This window comes from Equus quagga, chromosome 18, assembly GCF_021613505.1.
Source record: "Equus quagga isolate Etosha38 chromosome 18, UCLA_HA_Equagga_1.0, whole genome shotgun sequence".
Classification (NCBI taxonomy): domain Eukaryota; kingdom Metazoa; phylum Chordata; class Mammalia; order Perissodactyla; family Equidae; genus Equus; species Equus quagga.
The window spans coordinates 21,215,954-21,235,011 of NC_060284.1; the positions used below are offsets into that span (position 1 = coordinate 21,215,954).

Genomic DNA, 19,058 nt, shown 5'->3' on the forward strand with positions numbered 1-19,058 from the left:
CTGAGTGCTATTAGGTGGCATTTTCCGTTCAAGGACACACAGCAATTTACTTTTGGAATGAATTTTCTCCCCACGCCCTCACATGCTAATGCAGGAACTGAAGTCTGGTGAATTCCAGACAGAGCCAGTGTTTCTCCCAGTGTGGTCTACGGATTACCTGCATTCGAATCATGCCGTTGTTCCTGGGCTCCATCCCCATTTTGTTGAATCAGAATTTCTCGTAGTGGACCCAAGAATGTGCTGTGTGTTTCAAACATGCACTCAATGTGATTCTCGGGTACAGTAAAATTTGAAAACCACTCACTGGAGACTTTTCAAATTAAATTAACATGGGCTTCACACCTAAAAGGTATTATTACTGCTATGGATGTTGCAACTACTAACTAGTAGCTAATCTATGTTCAGCTCTTATCATTTGACAGCATGTGGATGGAAAAAAGAAATGAAGGACTTGAAAATGGGCACAAAATGTAAGAGATTCGACACCTTTCAGTTAGCTTCTAATTGGTTTCTTTTGAAACTCTGTACCTTGAGTCACCTCTGGATATGTGGCCACAGCTTTGAACTGGTCCCATTTCAGAAAGAGATAAAAGGCGATGGCTATTGTAATCTATCTCCAAAGCTGCCTTTTCCATCTGTAGACAAGATAGTGTTTGAGTAACACTGGGCCACAACTGCAGCATCCAGTGACCATAAATGAAAAACAGATTTAGAAATATTCTCAAAGATTGCTGGACTCAGATGACATTTTGAAAGATGGAAACCAGGAGAAATAGTAAGCGATTATTCAGAGCAGGGTAATACTATTGGAATGCTTTTGCAGAAGATGGTGGCAAATTTAATTTGTTTCTCTTGTACGTCACTATTTCTGAGGAGGTCCAAATTCCAGTGTTGTATCAGGTAGTGCTTTCTTCTCCTTAGAGGCTGGAGAATATTTCATGGTTAAAATGTCACTTCTGATTTAGTGTCTATGTTTTACCATATGCTTTATTAACCTTCAGCCAAGCAATAGGATACTCATCAACACGAAGGCATTTAATACATGTGATTTCCACGGAGAAACAGTAACCCAAAACTCAACCATCCTCCCTCCAGCTCAACTGACACATTTCCTAATCCCTTCATATCAAGGGTACTGGTGATGGCATGGCCAACAGGTGTCCCACAGGTCATGCTGTGATGTACAATTTCAGCCCAAGAGGCAGAAATCATCCTGGGTTTTTTTTGCAGTCTTTTGCCAACTCAATTCAGCCAAGAAACAATAGGACACTGCTGGAGACGGAGGGCATGCAAATGTTAAGTGATTTTTTTGATGTGCCTCAGGAGTGAGTAGATAAAGATAATAAAAAATAAACAGAAAAGGGTGAAGGATAGACACTCCAAATTCGGATGAGCCAGTGGCTGCTGCCAATGGAAACTGAAATGAGAGCCAACCCCATTAGCATGTCACAAGCTTAAACATCGGATGTCTACCAGAGCTGCTGTCAGTTGGATGTGGCCGAGTATAGTTTAGTTACCAAAATGTGAGTCTCGGTCAGTGAAATCCAGCAACGTGCTTTTGCTCACCAGTTTTCTATGGTTTGTTCGTGTGTTGTTGGGGAGAGCTGAGGTCATGGTGACGAGGAGAGTTTGAACTCTTTTCCAAAAATTAAACCAAAGGCACCCGTCTGGTAGTCATTTCTGAAGTCATTTTGTTCATCCTTGTTGCCTAGGGCCTAGTACAGTGCCTGGTAGAGAACAGCAGTTCTGTATATACCTGTCGAAGTGTTGATCTGCTCCTTCTTTCGCCCTCGCCCCTTCACGTCCATCAGTCACAATGCTCTGCTACTTCTCTAAGTGGACCTCACCTTCTGCAAGGTCCTTTCTGTCTTCATGGCTACTTTCCTCATCCAGATCCTCCTGTCCTTTATTTCTGGACTGTGTGATGGCATCTAACTCCTTTTATTACTCCTAATTTTTCTTCCTGTTAAATCTTTACAGGCATAACGCCAGAAAGATCTTTCTGAAATACAATCTTCAGCTTTTACACCTCTGTTAAAAAACTGAGTGGCTCCCCAGCCTGCAGATAAGAAAACCCCTATTCCTTGGCCTTTGGACCAGCCCCAACTTAAATCTTGGATCTTAACTCTCTTTCCTTCCCCGCACACACCCCTTGTTCTAGCCATTGTCTCTTGATTATAGAATAGATATCCCCCCAGTTGTCCTGTCTGTATTGACGACTCCTCCTCTGTGCCAGTCTATTGCATGCTGTTCCTTCAGGCCCACTCAGACTCTGACTCCCGCCTCCTCTGGTCACTCCTCCTCAGAACTCCTATCACCTCTACTAGGACCCTGCACTGTTTATCAGCCATTTACCTTGTGTTACACTGTTACAGTGTTTATCTATTAATGTCCTGTCCTGTTTCTCCAGCTAAACTGAGGGGGCCTTGATGGGAGAGACTGTTTCTCATCCATCTCAGTGTTCCCTGTGCTTGGGACAGTATCTTTCATATAACTGCTGCTCCATAAATATTATTGCTGTTTGGTGCTTAAGAAGCCCAAGCTTCAAGCTCAACTATGATCTCTTTTCAATTGTCTTTTTAAATATCTTATTGTAGAAGAGACAGAAATAAAAGGTTTTGGAAACCTTACCTTTTTTTCCTATCAGATTTTTATGTAGGAATTAGACAATGATATTGTTTGTTACATATCCAATTTAAAAGTTATATACGTAATTGAAGCCTCCTCAAAGAAAAAGGGAACTAGGTTGGAGTCATCTGTGGTTTTCTATTCCCAAACAGGAACGAGGATGTTCAGCTAAGCACAAGTCTTCCATCACTTACAGCCACTGAAAGGACGGTGTCACAGCGGTCAAGAGTCTACAGCAAATCCACTTGGGAACTATCCTTATCGTGGTGTTTTATAATTAAATGGTTGCTACTGTGTGCCAAGTGCCTGCACACCCCATGTCCAAGACACAGACCTTCACCTTGACTGCTGGTCATGAATTTTCCAGTGGGAAGGAACGAAGCTCTCATTTCCTAGTGAGGCTGATTCAACTTTGTTTTTTCAGGACGAGACTGAGTACAGGAGACAGGGGTCACACAGGGAGAGCTGGAGGCAGAGCCGGAATGACAACCGTGATTTTGGATTCTAAGTTCTCTGCTTTGCCCTCATAGCCATTTTGGCCTTCTAGACAACTATGTTTCTTTAGTAGAATCAACATATGATAATTTTTAAAAGTAAGTTCTTCTCTAATAACAGAATGGTGTGAAGTTTAACATTTTTTTCTCTTTGGCACAAATATTCACACATCCAGATGAGGTCCTGTTGTTAGATTTTTCTCTGTGCGTGTGTTGGGGGTGGGGACATGGAAACATGAGTCAAATGCAAATTTCCTGTTCTCAGAAAATAATAACATTAGCAATTCTTAGTAACTTGGAATATTTTAATACGGAATTTTAGCATGCCGAATATGTTGAATGATGGCATCCAAGTTATTACCCAGTTAGGTGTTATATTTTAAGTTTATACAATGTTGAATTCTAGGCAGCAAAAAGGTAAGGAGTTTCTAACTTTCCATGACTTTAATGTGGATACTGTCTACCTTTACTGCTACTTGGAATATATTATTTTGTACCTATATTCTACAGTGGTTGGCTTCTTCAGGAGCACATTATTCAGGATTCTAAGTCAGGGGCTTTCGGAAATTGCAGGAATCCTTGAAGGCAATGGCTCTCAGCTCGGTCTGTGCATCACAACTACCCATGGAGCTTTTCAAAAATGAGGGCACCTATGCTCAATCTTAGACCCAGAACATCAGAATTTTTTATGACAGGTCCAGGGCAGCGTGTTTTCAGAAAGTTTCTCAGGTGATTTCAAACCACACCTCTCATTAGAACCACTCACTTAAGATCTCTTAGAGCCTTTCTTTTGCAAGCAGCAGTCGTGGATTGAAAGGCCCCTTAAAAGGCCATTTGCTCAACAACCCAACAGATGCTTGAATTCTCCCTACAATATCCTGTGGAGTCTGTTGAATAGTTTTTGATGTCCCATCATATAATGGATAGAATGAACAGCACTTTAAATACAATTTTTCCTTTTTTTCCTTCTGATATTTTTTTGAAAGCTTGAGAAAAAAACCCAAATGTTATTATTCCCTTTCTCCTACTTGGCTGATTTTGCCTCCTTCCTGCCTTAGGACTGGTGCTGAAATTCATCATGGCTGTTTTGGTCTCACATCTTCAGATTATTTATTGCCGTATCATGCCAAAGCATTTTATTTTGGCCACCTCAGTCTTGTTGGCATACAGCTCTGGGAATATTGTCAGATAAGGCAACTGCTGCCAGGAAAAAGAACATAAACAGTTGTTACAAACTCAGAGGCTATTTGGTTTTGTGTTAATTTCTGAGTTCAGGCATGGGAGATTTAAAAATAAAAAAATCATTGTTTTGTGGACCTGGTGAATACAACTGGAACAGACGACCAGATAATAAGACTAAATTAAACTGACAATGTGTATGTCAGTATGCTTTTCACACATACATCCCAAAGTGGGAAATCTTGTGGCTGCACACTATAATTCCCTGTGACAACAACAACTAAAAATGCAGTCTTTATTTCCTATTTCAATCACCCTGTTGATACTAGTTAGCTCTCATTCTGTCTTTTGGTTTTTGCTACTGCTATTCCAGTTGCCATTAAAGGAAATTCCAGGCAATAAAAAAATATATAAAATCTGAACAAATTTAGGGTTTTTCCATCTTCATTTTTATATGACCATCTATAAAATAACATGGACATTTTTGGACATAAAATCAATGCTGAAGCTGAGTCAAAAGGAGAGGAAATACGGTCTGAGTGACCTCTATTATACAGTTAGTCATTCAACAGAAAAACACACTGTGTGCTATGCAATTTAAATGAGCTGCAGTCTATGTCCTCATTCAAGGAATCTTACAAATGTAGTTATTTCACGAAGTAGATAAGAAACCTAAGACACTTCCATTAAGATGCATTATGAGCATTTTAATTTAAAAGTACAGGTCTACTGGAATTCCACTTACTATATTTCAGTTCCATTTACATGAGAAAGAAACAAAAGACAGAGTGGTGATCTCCTAATTCTTTTCTTACCATATCCTTTTAGTACTTCTATTAAAAGTATTCTTAAATAATAATTCATTGTGATACAAAAGAATAGAATTTTAACAAAATTATTTTATTGAGGTCATATAGGCTTATAACATTGTATAATTTCAGGTGTACATTATTATATATCAGTTTCTATATAGACTGCATTGTGTTCATCACCAATAGTCTAGCTTCTATTTGTCACCATACATATGTGCCCCTTTATCCCTTATTAATAAAAAAAGGCCATTAAACAAAAGTGCAGATGCCAAAAAGAGAAAGTAACTGGTCTGCTACATGGGGTTAAGAAGGTAAGACTGCTCCTCTTGCTGCCCGGCCAGCAGATGGCACAGCCCCCCAACTTGTCAGTACTGCAGCCCCTGGAGCTCCAGTAGGTCAGCAGCCTCCTCATCTGATTAGTTTCAGGAAAATTTTAGTTAAGTGTCACTTCCTCTGCTTCCTTCTCCCCTTCCTTCCCTCCTTTCATCCTTCCTTCCTTTCTATTTTTCCCCCTGACTGAATGCTACTCAGGAGATTGAATTATAAAAATCATTACTACAAGTCCCTCTGGAGGGCAGGAATTACAATCTGTCCTCCTGTGACAGACAGCATGTAATTAATCCAAGTTCCTGGAAAGGAAGTCAACTTTGGAATGCATCTGGAAAAAGAACGGGTGAGATGTGGTACAAATCTACTCTGTACTATGTCTTTTTTTTCCTCCCCAACTTTATTGAGGTATAATTAACTGTTAAAAATTGTATATATTTAAGGTGTACAAGAGCTGGAGGGGGATGGGAAATGGGGAGATGTTGGTTAAGGAGTACAAAGTGTCAGTCTTTTTTTTTTCTTAGTTAAAAAAATAAAAAACAGGCTAGTCTGTGGAAAAGACAGGCATCATGTAGACGGTAACGCATGGGTTTGAGAGCTAGACCCAGCTATTGAAGAACTGTTTCTGTGAGTTAATCATAGCCCACTTCCAACAGTACAATATAAGCATTTTTTCCTAAATTTTCAAAATTAAAGTGTAACACATAAAGTGGCCCTCTGGACCATGACTCCCTTTCTCCTTTAAGTAACCACTATTCTGACTGCTAACAGCACAGAGCAGTTTTGTCTCTTGTTTAACTTTAAATGAATAGTGAAATATGTACTTTTCGGCGATTGGCTTCTTTTGCTCAAATCATGTTTGGGAGCAGCAGTTCCAGCGGAGCCAGCGCAGTTCCCATCTTCTTTGAGAAGGCAAGCATTCCTTCCGCAAGAGCACTAATAGGTCTCCTGTCTGTGTATGAATGAATTCATCTTATACTATTTTCTTTTATAGCCTGAGGGGCAGGATGAAGGTGGTACTTCCCCAGGGGCATGAAGGGCGTGATGGAAAGTGTGGGAGAAAAACTATAGAAATGGCAGGTTGCTCTAAAGGCTAATTTTGCTTAGATAATAGCATTCCTAGGATATGACTTGATGCTAATATCTTTAGGAATTGTTCAAATCAGCCTAACCTGCAGAACCTTAGCCATATCAATGGTAAAATGCAGTAATAATATGTCTTCCTTTCTTCCTTCCCTATATTAAATATACTCTGTGTTAAACGTGTATTAAATGTACTCTGTTTTAAATGTGCTCTGGGCTTTGTTTAACAGAGACTTGCTAAAGTCTTCCTAGATGGATGATTTCATTTAAATACACAACATGTACACTATTACGTCTACTACGACCTAGACAGGTATGATGACTATCTCCGTAGGAACCTACTTCGTTAGCCAAAAATAGATTGCAACCCATAACAAAGAGTTTCAAGTGGACTAAGACTACCCAGGAACCCTTCGGCTCTCAACTTTGCATAAATATGTAAGAAGTAGTTTTCAGACTCTGAAGGAAGCAAGTACTCAGCAAGCAGTGACAGATGTGGGAAGTAATCGAGCTTCAGTGTGTGGCACAGGCAGGCACAACTCACCTCCGTTTAAATGCTATGCCCTTCAAAGAGATGCCCAAGTGGCCAGGGGCTTCTCTATGGAGACAAGATTGCAACATCAAGATTTTCAAGGGAAAAACAGATATCTAGGACCAAAGTCACATCTTCCCTGAGACAGGTCAGACCCTGGATACCAACAAAAAATGGGAAGGGGAGGACAGGTGGAGAGAGGGAAGGAGAAAGAGGAAGCTCAGCTAGAACAAATCCATGACAAAATAATTAAGAAAGGTTTTCCAATAGAAAAAGAATGAGTATGCATTAGGGTAGGCAACTGGGGAGAGGAGAATCAGGGCCGAGGAAAGCTGATTCTGAAACCAAGAGATCCTATTCAAAATGCCTTACCAACACATCTCAGTATATTCACCTGCAAAATGGAAACAATAAAATTGATATGCATTCATTACTTGCAAATGGTGTATTTGTCTCTACCCATTTGTCTTCCTGCCTATCTATATCAGTATTTATATCTCCAAAATAGTAGTAGGACTTACCCCACTATCAATTTTATTGATTGTTTTAATCCAGGAGCCAAAACTGCTCTCAAATAAATAAGCAGTTCAGTCCACCAAATCTGAATTTCACCGACCCACCTAGTTTTGACCTGAGAACATGCCCTCACGGAGATCTCATTATTTTTCGGTTCAGTTTATCCTCCTGCTTTCACTACAAGGTAAGAGGACCTTTTTGAAGCTAGGAACACGGCAGGTGGGCATTTGCCAACTCTGCAGGCCAACAGTTTAGGAAGCACATTTGCTGATGGAAAATACATTCTCCAAAGAATCTCTTTCTAGTCAGTGAGGATTATTTATAGCTTCTGACACAGAAAGTTTCAAGTATAGAGTGAACATCATTATTAATACTAACTCAAATGAACTCTACAGGAAGGGGAACTATAAAGTCCTCATAGGATGCCCTTAAAAGATGTCATCTTAGAGAACTTGACAATGGGAAGAGAAGGACGAATGGAGAAATGGCAGTGAGTTATCAAGGCAACAAAGGGACTTGAGGCTTTCTTTTTCCAGGTCATCAGTGATCTTCCTTTCTTCCCTCTTCAATTTTTTTTTTTTTTTTTTTGCAAAAGGAATGATGGTCCAACATCCCTGAAGCAATACAGACCCTTCTGCTCAAAGTCCTGTTGGTACCCAGACTCCTGCTTTATGGAGATAAAGTTATCCTCTTCCTCATTTTAAGTCCCTACCTCTTCAGACTTCACCTGCCCCATCCAGCTGTATCTCTAAGAGCCCACAAGAAAACTCTTCATTAGTTGGACTAGTTTGCTCATATCACATGTATGTACTTCGCTCAGTATTTGCTTATATCATGTCCCTACCTGGAACACTCTCTCACTGAATCCCACTCTGCCAAATCCTTTAGGATCCACATCCAGCCACATTTTCCTCCACAAAGCTTTCTCTGGATATCTAGCCCTAACTCCGTTAGGGCTATTTTATATAGTGTAGGGCTAGTTAACCACGTTATATTACCTCTTAGTTTGTTATGTTAGTTTCTCCACGCTTTTTGAGTTAGGGACCTATTTGACTTAGAGACCTATTGAGCTAGGGGCCAAGCTATTTGAACTAGGGACCTAGTCTACCCAGAATGGCAGATGGAGCTACTTTTTCTGATATGTCTATCCAGAAGAGGTTCCTTCTGTTAATTCACACAAAGGCACAGTATAGGTCAGCTTCAGCCTTCTCCTTCCCTTGTAATCAATTTCAGACATATGCAGACCAACCCAGCTGCCATGGATGGACACCCACAGTTAGTCCCTAAGGAGAAAAATAATCTTCCTAGCTCCTCTGAGTGACACCATTCATCAAATGCTTTCCTTCAAGACATCATCTTTTTTACGTGCAGAAGGCCGACCTAGCCTTGCAGAATGGGCAGAACAAGAGACATACTCTAAATGAAACAGAAAAAGACAGCAAGTTCAAATTCTGAGGCAGATTGTTCTGCAACAATTGTTAAAAGTCCTAGAAATACAATCAAAGATACAGTTTGAGAAAAGGAAGACAGAAAGACCAGGTGAGCTGGCTGAAGACGCCGCTGATAAAGCAGAGGGGAAACTCAGCAACTGGGAGGCAATGACTGCTTCCCAGACAAACTGCGCCAAGTCTAGCACTGAAGTAGAAGAGTAAAGACCTGAAAGGGCAAAAAAGTAAATTATGCACCTTGGGGCACACATATTTCCTCTTTGCCTAAGAGGAGTTTCTAGCTTGGTCCTTTAGTAAGTCCTGTATCCTGTTGTGTGGGACCACCTGAGAAGAAGGGGCAATGGTCCCAGCCTACCATTTAGCATCAGCCTTGTGACCTGGGATGAATCACTCGATCTAGTTCTCATCTGCAAAACAGAGATAATACCACCTCTTTCATTCATTTATTCATGCATTCACCAGATATTTATTAAGGGCCCATTAGGGGCCAAGCACAAAGGAGCTCAATGGTGAGCAAAACTGATATGGTCTATGTCTTTATGGAGCATCCATATCTTCTCACAGGGTTGTTAGCTACAGAGAAAGAAAGTGTCTTTGAACTGGAAAGCACTGTGACAATGGAAGGTCTTTTTCGTTATCAATGACTTCCACTCTTGATGTGACCTGGGCAAGTCACAATTTTTCTGGGCTCCCTATTCTCCTGTGTGAAATGAGAAAAGTTCCTGTCCTAAAATTTAAGTATTCCAAATGCAACTGAAGAAGGTAAGGTTTTTAGGTACTTATGAATCATAGCTTTCTGAAAGATTATTATGAAATAGCTCAGACCTACAAAAGCATAAGAATAATATGACAACCCCTGTGTAACAACTACCCTACTAAAGAGACAAAACCTTACAAGGAACTCTACTGGTGGCACATCTTCCTTTTCCCCCGAGGAAATAAGGGTGATGAGTTTAGTGTTTATTACTGTGAATCATGGTCTTTCGAGGAAATGTGGTGTGTGAGTAAGAATGGTTCACCAGAAAAGAGTTCTTCCTACACTTAGGTGGTCCCAGTTCCTAACGAATGTTTGGTCACAACAGTATACATCAGAGAAAGCTCAAGTACCAGCCTGTTCTCTCCCTGCCACCCCTGCTTGCTGCCCACCCAGCAGGCAGAATTAGAAAAACCACGTGGCAGGCATTGCCTGTTGCACTTAGAAAGAGCATAGTTTTGTATTTACCTTGAGGGCCTTCTGCGCAGATTCACTGGATCCAATTGCAATTAGGTTAGGCCCAGCCATGCTGCAGAAACTCTTCAAATGCAAAGCATCAGCCACAGGGACAGTGGAGACCGCATAGTCCTATGTATATAACAGAAACAAGTGGTTTGGCATTGTAGAATAATTGTAAAACCTATTTAAACCTGTCTGAAACATGCCTGCTCCTCTGGAGGCTGCCAGGGACCCTAAATGTCTGGAAGAAAAGCTGGGACCCACAGGTTTTGGTCTTGCCAGTTAAGTGAAGACTGCTTCTAAGAAAAAAGTGCAGAGCCTCCTTCCAGATGTGTGACTGTGCCAACAGCTTTGCTGGTTGATCTATAGAGTGGGCTGCTCTGGAAGGATGTGTCTCAATATCCTGGGCAAACCGGAGCCTCATGTCTTCATGGGGAACAGAGCTTCTTGGGGGTTATATCCCTTCCTGAGCAGTCTGGTGAGTCAATCTATGAATGACCAATAGAGTAAAGGGACCTTGAGAGGATGTATGTGCAATACCCAGCACAGCTTCCAGCACTTAGTAGGCACCCAAGTACAGGGGATCTTTGATTCCAATCTGAAAAATCCACATTTCATCTCAGAATCAATTGGGTCTCCAGATTTTTTTTTTTAAGTCATTGATTGTGCCTGGAACATTTGCCAGGTGGTTGTATGATTACGCACTTGGAGAAAACCGAAGATGTCCATAACTTTGTCTGTGGTAGCCCAATGACGCCTATTTGTTGAGAAATTTGAATTTGATAGCTTCTAAAACTTCTAGCAAACATACACATGTTAGGAATTATTTTGTAAAGCTGATGACATATAAATAGCATTATTCATGACATATTGATGCAATGGATCTATGAATATTTATTAAGTAATTACTCTGTGCCAGGCATAAATTATCCTTTACCTACCTTAAAAGTATCAGCCAAGATTTCAGCACCTCGTTGATTTGTCCTTTTGGAAAGGCCCACAAAAAATTCTCTGCCTATAACAAATGTCATGGAACATAGTGAGTAGGTGGCACTGGTGAGGGTGTACTCTTTATCTATAAATAATGACCTTAAAGCATCACACAGTTCTTTTTCACCACAGAAGGCAGTTCCACTTGTCCTCTGACCTCTGATCTCCTTACACAAATCTGATTTCAAATTACTGCCCTTAGAAATAAACTTCTTCAAATTCAAAGAAGTGGAAAGTAGAAGGGATGGCAGCGGCTGAGGGGAGAGGGAACCAGAGAGTCAGTGTTTAACGGGTCCGGAGCTTCAGTCGGGAAGGGGAAAAAGTGCTGGAGATGGATGGTGGTGAGGGTTGCACAACAACATGAACGTAGTCAATGCCTCTCAACTGTAGACTTAAAAATGGTTAAATAGTAAATTTTATGCTATGTATAGTTTAACACAATAAGCATAAAGTTTTTATTTAGGAAATAGCAGAGTTAAACACATTCATAATCTGTTATCAGGAATTAAGTAATAGCAATGACAAGTTAGCAGTGCCTCCTTTTTTTCCCCCTAAAAGAACAATACTAGACATTCTTGATGAAGTTGGATTCCTTCTCTTCTAATGCTGATGTAAGGGCTGAAGAAACCACCTGGGAAAAGTGAGTTTAGTGCTGATGGGGTCTTCAGGTCTGACCTCTGAGAGCTGTCTTTAAAACTATGCATCCATTTATTTCAAATCAAAACATCAAAGATGCCTATCTACAAAGTACTAAAGTTTAGGAGGACGTAACTTTCTACTTACTTGGCTTTTCTGAAATTCTACAATTTTTCTTCTCAGAAGGCAAAACATTAAATAAAAACGGTCTCCTAGTTATAGGGAAACAAACAATTATAGTGGGTAGAGTTAGGCAATACATAAATAAGGGGATTCCCATCCTCCCTTAATTCTTTGGAAAAGAATTCTACATGAAATGTGGAAAAAATATCAAAAGAGAAATCAGTATATTCTTGCCCCAGAACATTAGGGTGAAGTATAAGAAGAGTAGTCACGTAGAAGGAATTGCTCAACAGACTTCACAAATGTTAACTTTAATCTTCACGTTGTCCTTATGATAAACTCCAATGGCTTATGTGTTGGCAGACACAGGAATCTTGGGTGGCACACTGACAGTGTTTTGGTAATGATATGATTGTTTTGTCCCTAATAAAACTTGTTACATACAAATTAAAACTCAAGTAAGGGAAAGGTCTCTCACTTATCAAAAATATTATTCACTTTATTAAAAAAGTCAGTTGCAATTAGAAAACCCCAAATTTCTTAAATTCTTTCAATATAAAAATACTTGTATAAATTAGGTTTATACATACTTTTTAAGAAAAACATTTAATGCATTAAGCAAATTTAAACAAATTTATAATGGGGCTTCCACATTATTTCCATTTTGAAAGACTAAGGCGAGATAGGAAAGTACAAAGAAAAGCAAACTTTTACAAAGTAAGTTGGACTTTTGTTTCTAGCAGTATGACGAACTACATCCCCTAAATGGCCTTTCTGATAAAAATAACTAAAGTGCTAGAACAGAAATATTAAAAAAAATTTTTTGGTTGTTACGTCTCTTTTGTCATTTTCTTCTCTACCAATTTGCTCTCTTTTTCTTTCCCTTCCTCATCTCATTCTTTTATAGGAGAAACCAAGCCATTTGTCCTGTTGACTATCCTACATTCTGGATCTGGCTGATTGCTTCCTTGTGTATTATTGAACATTAAATTGTTCCTTTATTCTTTGTATTTTCAGAAAATTGATAGTTTCCTATAGATGCTTACTTCGATTCTTGTTCAATGGTTTTTTTTTTGATAGGGTTACTGGCGAGGCAGGGCTGTGTTTCTACTGCCTCACATCATGAGGTGCACGCCTGACTGTCACATCTTCAGTGATGCTAGAATGATCTGAGTGTTCAGGTGGTATCAGCCTGACTCCTCTATTATAAAGTTCCCCATTAAGCTTTCATATAATAGTTTTAAAATCCTTTATCATTGCACAGTTCCATTATTGTATTAGGGATCTACATTTACTGGCTAGAATTCTAAAAAGAAAAGCCTTCCTCAATGAAGTATTTGGTCTACTTGAAACAGAATTCATAAAGGAAAGATAGGCTAAATGCTTGAGTCTTTCCTTCACATAACAGCTATCAGAGTAATGAGTTGGTGTCCCAGAAACTTACAATAATGACCAAGATGTTTTTTTAAAAAACTTCATTATCCACTAATGAGTCAAAGAATAAATTATAGTGGAAATCAGAAAACATTTAGAACTAATGATAACAAAAATATTCATACTAAACCACACTGGATTCAGTCTAAAGCAGTTGGAGGGAAAGTTCCATAGCCTTAAATGTTTACATTAAGAAGATGAAAGGTTCAAACCAAAGAGATAAAATTCCAATGTGAAATGTAAGAAAAAAACAACAGAATAAAAACTAAGTTGAAGGAAAGAAAGAAAGATAGAAACAGGAAGAGGAAAGGAATCGTACAACAGAGAGGGCTCAACAAAGCCAAAAGTTGGTTCTTTGAAAAGATAAACAAAATTGACAGACCTTTGGCAGGAAAAAGAGAGAAGGCACAAATAAACTTTACCAATGAAGAGGACAAAGCTTTAGCTGCTGTGAAGCTTAAAACTGATATTAAGAAGATATGAATAACTTTACACCCAACATTTGGAAAACTTAGATAAAATAGAAAAAAATCTTCAAAAACAGAACTCTCCAAAGCCGACTCAGAAAAACCTAAATAGTCATGTAATCATTACAGAAAGAAAGTCAATTTAAAATCTCCCCACAAAGAAGGCCCAGGCCCACAGGTCCTGTTTACAGGGAAGTTCTACCAAGGTTGAAGGAATGCACAAGTCAAATAGTACTGATTTTAGTGGATAGAAAAATAGGAAAAATTCCCTAATACATTCTAGGAAGTTAACATAACTCTTTTACCCAGACAAGGATAAAGAGAAAGAAAAATTACAGGCCATGGAAATAAAAATATTAAGCAAAATATTAGCAAACTAAATCCAAGACTGTATTAAAAACAGAATACATCATGATCAAGTTTGATTTTATCCCAGGGATGCAAGACTGGCCAAATATCAGAAAATCAATTAAAATAATTAACCACATGAACAGGTTATAAAAGAAAATCATATAATCATCTCATTGAAGAAAAAAGTTTACTCTATGACCTGAAATTTCATTTCTGGGTGTTTAGTTTAGAGAAAATCTTATCCATGTCCCCAAGAGACACACACAAGAATGTACACAGCAGCCCTGAAGATAATAGACAAAAACTGGAAAACACTCAAATACACATGCGCAGTAAAATGAATACATTGTGGTATATTCTTCCCACAGAATGCCACACAGCAGTGAAAATGAATAAATACTGCTACACGCATTCAGTTAGATCAAAAGCAGAAAAATCACACGAGAGTTCATCCAGCACGACCCCAATCACATCAAGCCATATAACAAGCAAAACTAAACAACACATAATTTACGAACACAAATATTGAGGTAAAATTCAAAGAAAGACAAGGCAGTGATTAACACAAAATTCAGTGCAGTGGTTACCCCAAGCTGGGAGGAGGGAGAGGTTGGGACCGGGGGACCACCTGGGGCTTCTAGAGTCCCGGCAATGTACTATTTATTAAGCCAGATGGTGGGCCCAGGTGTTCATTTTATAATTGGTCTCTAAACTGTACATAAACGTTTTATTACTCTTTTTTATATGCTCCATATTTCACGAAAATAAATAAATAAAAGGAGAGGTAAGTTGATGTCTACTTAAGAGAAATAGGATTAAAACAATTTCTGCTAGTAGCTGCTCGCCTGACTGACAGATTTTTCAGTGGAAACGGAATTGGAAAGCTGCTTTCCTTCTGTCCATTTCCTGGTCAATTATTAATGAAGCTCTGAATTACAGAAGGAAGAGGACATGGAGCCCATGGAAGGTATTACAGGTTTTGTTTCTTACCATCTCAGCCTATCCAAAAATTGAGTGGTAGTGGTTGCAGAATACTGTGTATGTAATTAATGCCACTTGAATTGCACACTTAAAATGGCAGATTTTATTTTATATATATTTTACCAAAACAAAAAAAAAGAAAACACACTGATAAGTAGGGAATAGAAGGCAGGGCCAGACAGTGGATGTGAACGAGGTGTCAAGCAGAAAAAGATCTTAATATCCCAACACCACCTCAGTTTTGAATAAAATAACTTTTAAGACATTAACATAAGTATTTAACATTACAAAAAAAAGTTTACAGTTGGTGTCAAAGGCAAGCCTCAGTGCTTAGCATCTAATTAGAAGTTAGGGCAAAGACATTAGGCTTCAGATGCTGAGGAAAGACCTTTGACCAAAGGAAGAGGTTCCTAGAATAGGTTGCACCATCACACTGAGAAGATGTTAGGGAATCTGCTCAGCTCAGCTGTTAAGAGAACTACATGGCTGTGAGCCCAGCTTGTTTAAAACCATAAGTCAAATATTATTGGTACCTGCTTACAACAAGCTGTTTATTTATATGGCTATGTTCTGGTAAAAAAGAGTTCTACTGTAAGGGAGTGTGATTTACACCTCTAGCTTTTCACAAAAGCTTATTTTATAACAGAAACACGCTGTTGTTCTCTGCTGCTAAAAAGAATGAAAGTGCCGTCAATGGGAGACACAAAGAATATTCTAGGGGGAACTTACTAGGCAGATTCAAAGAATGCCTGAGTTTGCTTGGTCACAACTCGAGCTGAGAATGCAGCGTCGGCCTCCTTAACTCCTGTTCTGTGTTCTCATGGCTCAGAGGGTCTGCACACCAAACCCCAGGGGCAGGGCCACTGCCTATGACAGTGGTAGCATACGTTGTACAGAGCACAACTCCAGCGGATACTATTCCTATGTTAGGAATGGCACCTCCTGGAGCTGGGCAACATGGTGGCCCCACTTATAGGTATGCGACACTGAGCAAGGAACTTTTCAAATGTCACAGGATAAATACTCTTCCTCCTCTAGGAACATTAATTATATTAAAATATAAGTAATACAAAACATTATTTTTACATTAAAATGAAGATGGCTATATTTTGTCTATATACATGGGATTCAACATAAAATTCACATCAGCTAAAATATTAGACTTCCAAGAAGCTTCATGCTTTACGTGGGCCATTTGGGGCTACATTTTCAAAGCCCTGGCGACCAGCCGCTGCTGTTAGGGCTGTATCTGTGACACAGTCATTTCTTCTCTGACATTTAGGGGAAAATAATCTCTCACTATAAATTAAAAATTATTCTTGATAATCTTGCTTATAAGTATAACTAAAATAAATCAGAGGATCCAGATTTTAGCACCTGACTTTATAAAACAATAATAATATGATCATAAAGAGTTGGAAAAGTTAAATGCTAAAATTACCATTTCTTTAGTAGTTATGTCATATCCACTGTAAAAACTGATTCCAGTTACATCAATAATAATATTAGCTGTTTATATTTTGTTGAGTTCTGCTATTATTCATCTTGCATTAAGTCTAGGCAATTTGAAAATTATTTAAATTCATCTTGCCATCTGGGAAGAAAATTATTTGTAAATGACACATCTTGAATTAATAATCTTTAAAAATAGACCAGATATACTGTTACCCAATGCAAAACCATGCAACCTATAAACTCAGAAGAATATATTAGACACAACCTACAAAGTGATATGTACATCCTGATAACATTTTTGTAACAATATGCAAATACACACATACAAAAGCACTAAAAGGACAATACACCCAAATATTGGAACGATTATCTTTGAATGAAAGATCGTTTTCATTTTTTTCTCTTTTGTGCTTTTCTGTATTTTCCAAATTCCCTGTGCTTAGCATTTTTTACTTTGGGAATTTAAAAAAAGGCTATAATTGAACAAGTGGATATAAGCGAGGTATTAAAAATATTTTGGGGTATAAAAAAGTAAATACGATACCTGTGAATAAGACATCCCCACCATCTAAGGTTGCATTTTCATCTTTCATCTCTACTATATTGAGCTGGAGTTTTTCTAATGCTTCTTTCATCATGTCAACCTGTTGAAAATAAAATGATTCAGATTAATAGCCCACCATTTTCTAACAAGAAAACCAATCATCTAAAACTTCTGAACATTGAATCATGCCCCCGTGGGTACACATGCATGCACACACTCACACATATACCCTTGTGAATATATGAATATATGCAGTATAGTTTGGACCAGCTGTGATCATTTGCAGGAGAAGAAGTTATCTATCAGAAATTGTCCATTTTGTCCCCTTCTAGTCTATGCTCAAGTCAGTATTACAGTTCTTTTTTCTGTTGGAATGCTGACTAATTAGGACACTGATGGAGGCTGATAAGTTAGGACACTGTTGGAAGGATGACTAATTGGGGCATATAAGTCAAGAAAGTTAGGAGGCAGAATCCTCCTACCCTCACCAGAAAGTACAGGACTCAATTCTAAACCTTAAGTCAGTCAGTCAGTCAGTCAGTCAGTCAGTCAGTCAGAATTGCACACACACAGAGTAATACACAGAAGGAATATCAATGACAATAACCAGTAACTTGAAATTTCAGTCCACAGGACACTCATTGTTTTCTATTCAAACATTTTCTAAAATGTCAGAACATCTAAGGCTTCTCTGTAAATCTGAACGGTTATTGAAATTTAACCTAAATCCCTAGAGGTGATTAACAAACACAATAATTGCAATCAAACCAAAGAATATTTGAAAATGAATTTCAGGGACGTTCTATGATTCCAGGGTAGAGTCTAAAGCTCAGAGATATTCTGGGCTGAACTGGGGAATACTTCCAGTGAGGTTTGCTTTAATACAAGGAAAAAATTTAAGACATAACAAATGCCCTCTGAAGTTCACAATTTAATTCAAGCCCTTCCAGTGGCTCAACAAAACAATTTAAATATTTCTGAAGGTCTGTACAATCTTTAACATGATAAAGACACACACAGAGAAGACAGGAATAGGGGCTAAGGGGAAAACAAGAGATCACACGACACTGGGAAGAGCAGATAGTTCTGCCACAATTCAGCATGCCCAATATACATGGTGAACTGTCAATGAAGAGTTGAGGAGACACAAATACAGCAGAGTAACTTCTAATGTAACAAAACATGGAAATAGTTTGACAACAAGCCTGACATTTATGCAGTCAAAAAAAATTAAAGAGGATACGAAATAAAATAAATACATCATCTCATCCTTGCCCTGGAACTCATTTAAAAGTTCCATGAACCAGAGTGACTCAGAACAATAAAAAATTATTTCCATGGACGAAATGGTCTTAACGTTGTAATAAATACATCTAGTGACCTCTTTTAACAGCAGAATAGGTTTTCCTATGTAATAGGAAGTGGAATTGTTGCTATAGCATACAAAAGAAGCAAAATAACATTTATCATGACTTGTTGGGCTACAGTGAAAACACACAACTGTTTCCTTCTGGCATCTGCTTCTGTGCCCATGGAAAATTCACTGAGAGAGATCATGAGAACTGAGTTACTGTTACCTTTTGTTTCTATTATGCATGCTATTGCTTCTACCTGTAATTTAACATCTCAAAGATTACTACGAATGCAGTAATAACATGGTCTGAAAAGTTTGTATGCAATATCTCAACTCAGGAACTTTATTTAACTCAAGAGTTTAAAGAGAACAGAAATAGGGAGACATATATGCCAGTTTCAGAAACACTGTATTTCTTTAAGTCCTATGCCTTTCAAATTAAAGTTTTAGAGAATAAAATGCTTGTGGTTTCTTAAAAGTTAAAACAGCTG

The 19,058-nt window shown here is 38.5% G+C and overlaps 1 protein-coding gene across 1 annotated transcript in view; it reads right to left on the bottom strand.

Annotated features, from left to right (window-relative positions):
* The window catches only part of DDAH1 (dimethylarginine dimethylaminohydrolase 1), a 123,861-nt gene that overhangs the window by 17,751 nt on the left and 87,052 nt on the right, over nucleotides 1-19,058 (bottom strand). Inside the window, exons 2-4 of the mRNA XM_046645866.1 lie at nucleotides 17,214-17,313; nucleotides 11,174-11,247; nucleotides 10,242-10,361 (exon numbers count right to left, since the gene is read on the bottom strand). Of these exons, the coding sequence (XP_046501822.1) occupies nucleotides 10,242-10,361; nucleotides 11,174-11,247; nucleotides 17,214-17,313 (294 nt within the window). The remainder of the gene's footprint in view (nucleotides 1-10,241; nucleotides 10,362-11,173; nucleotides 11,248-17,213; nucleotides 17,314-19,058) is intronic.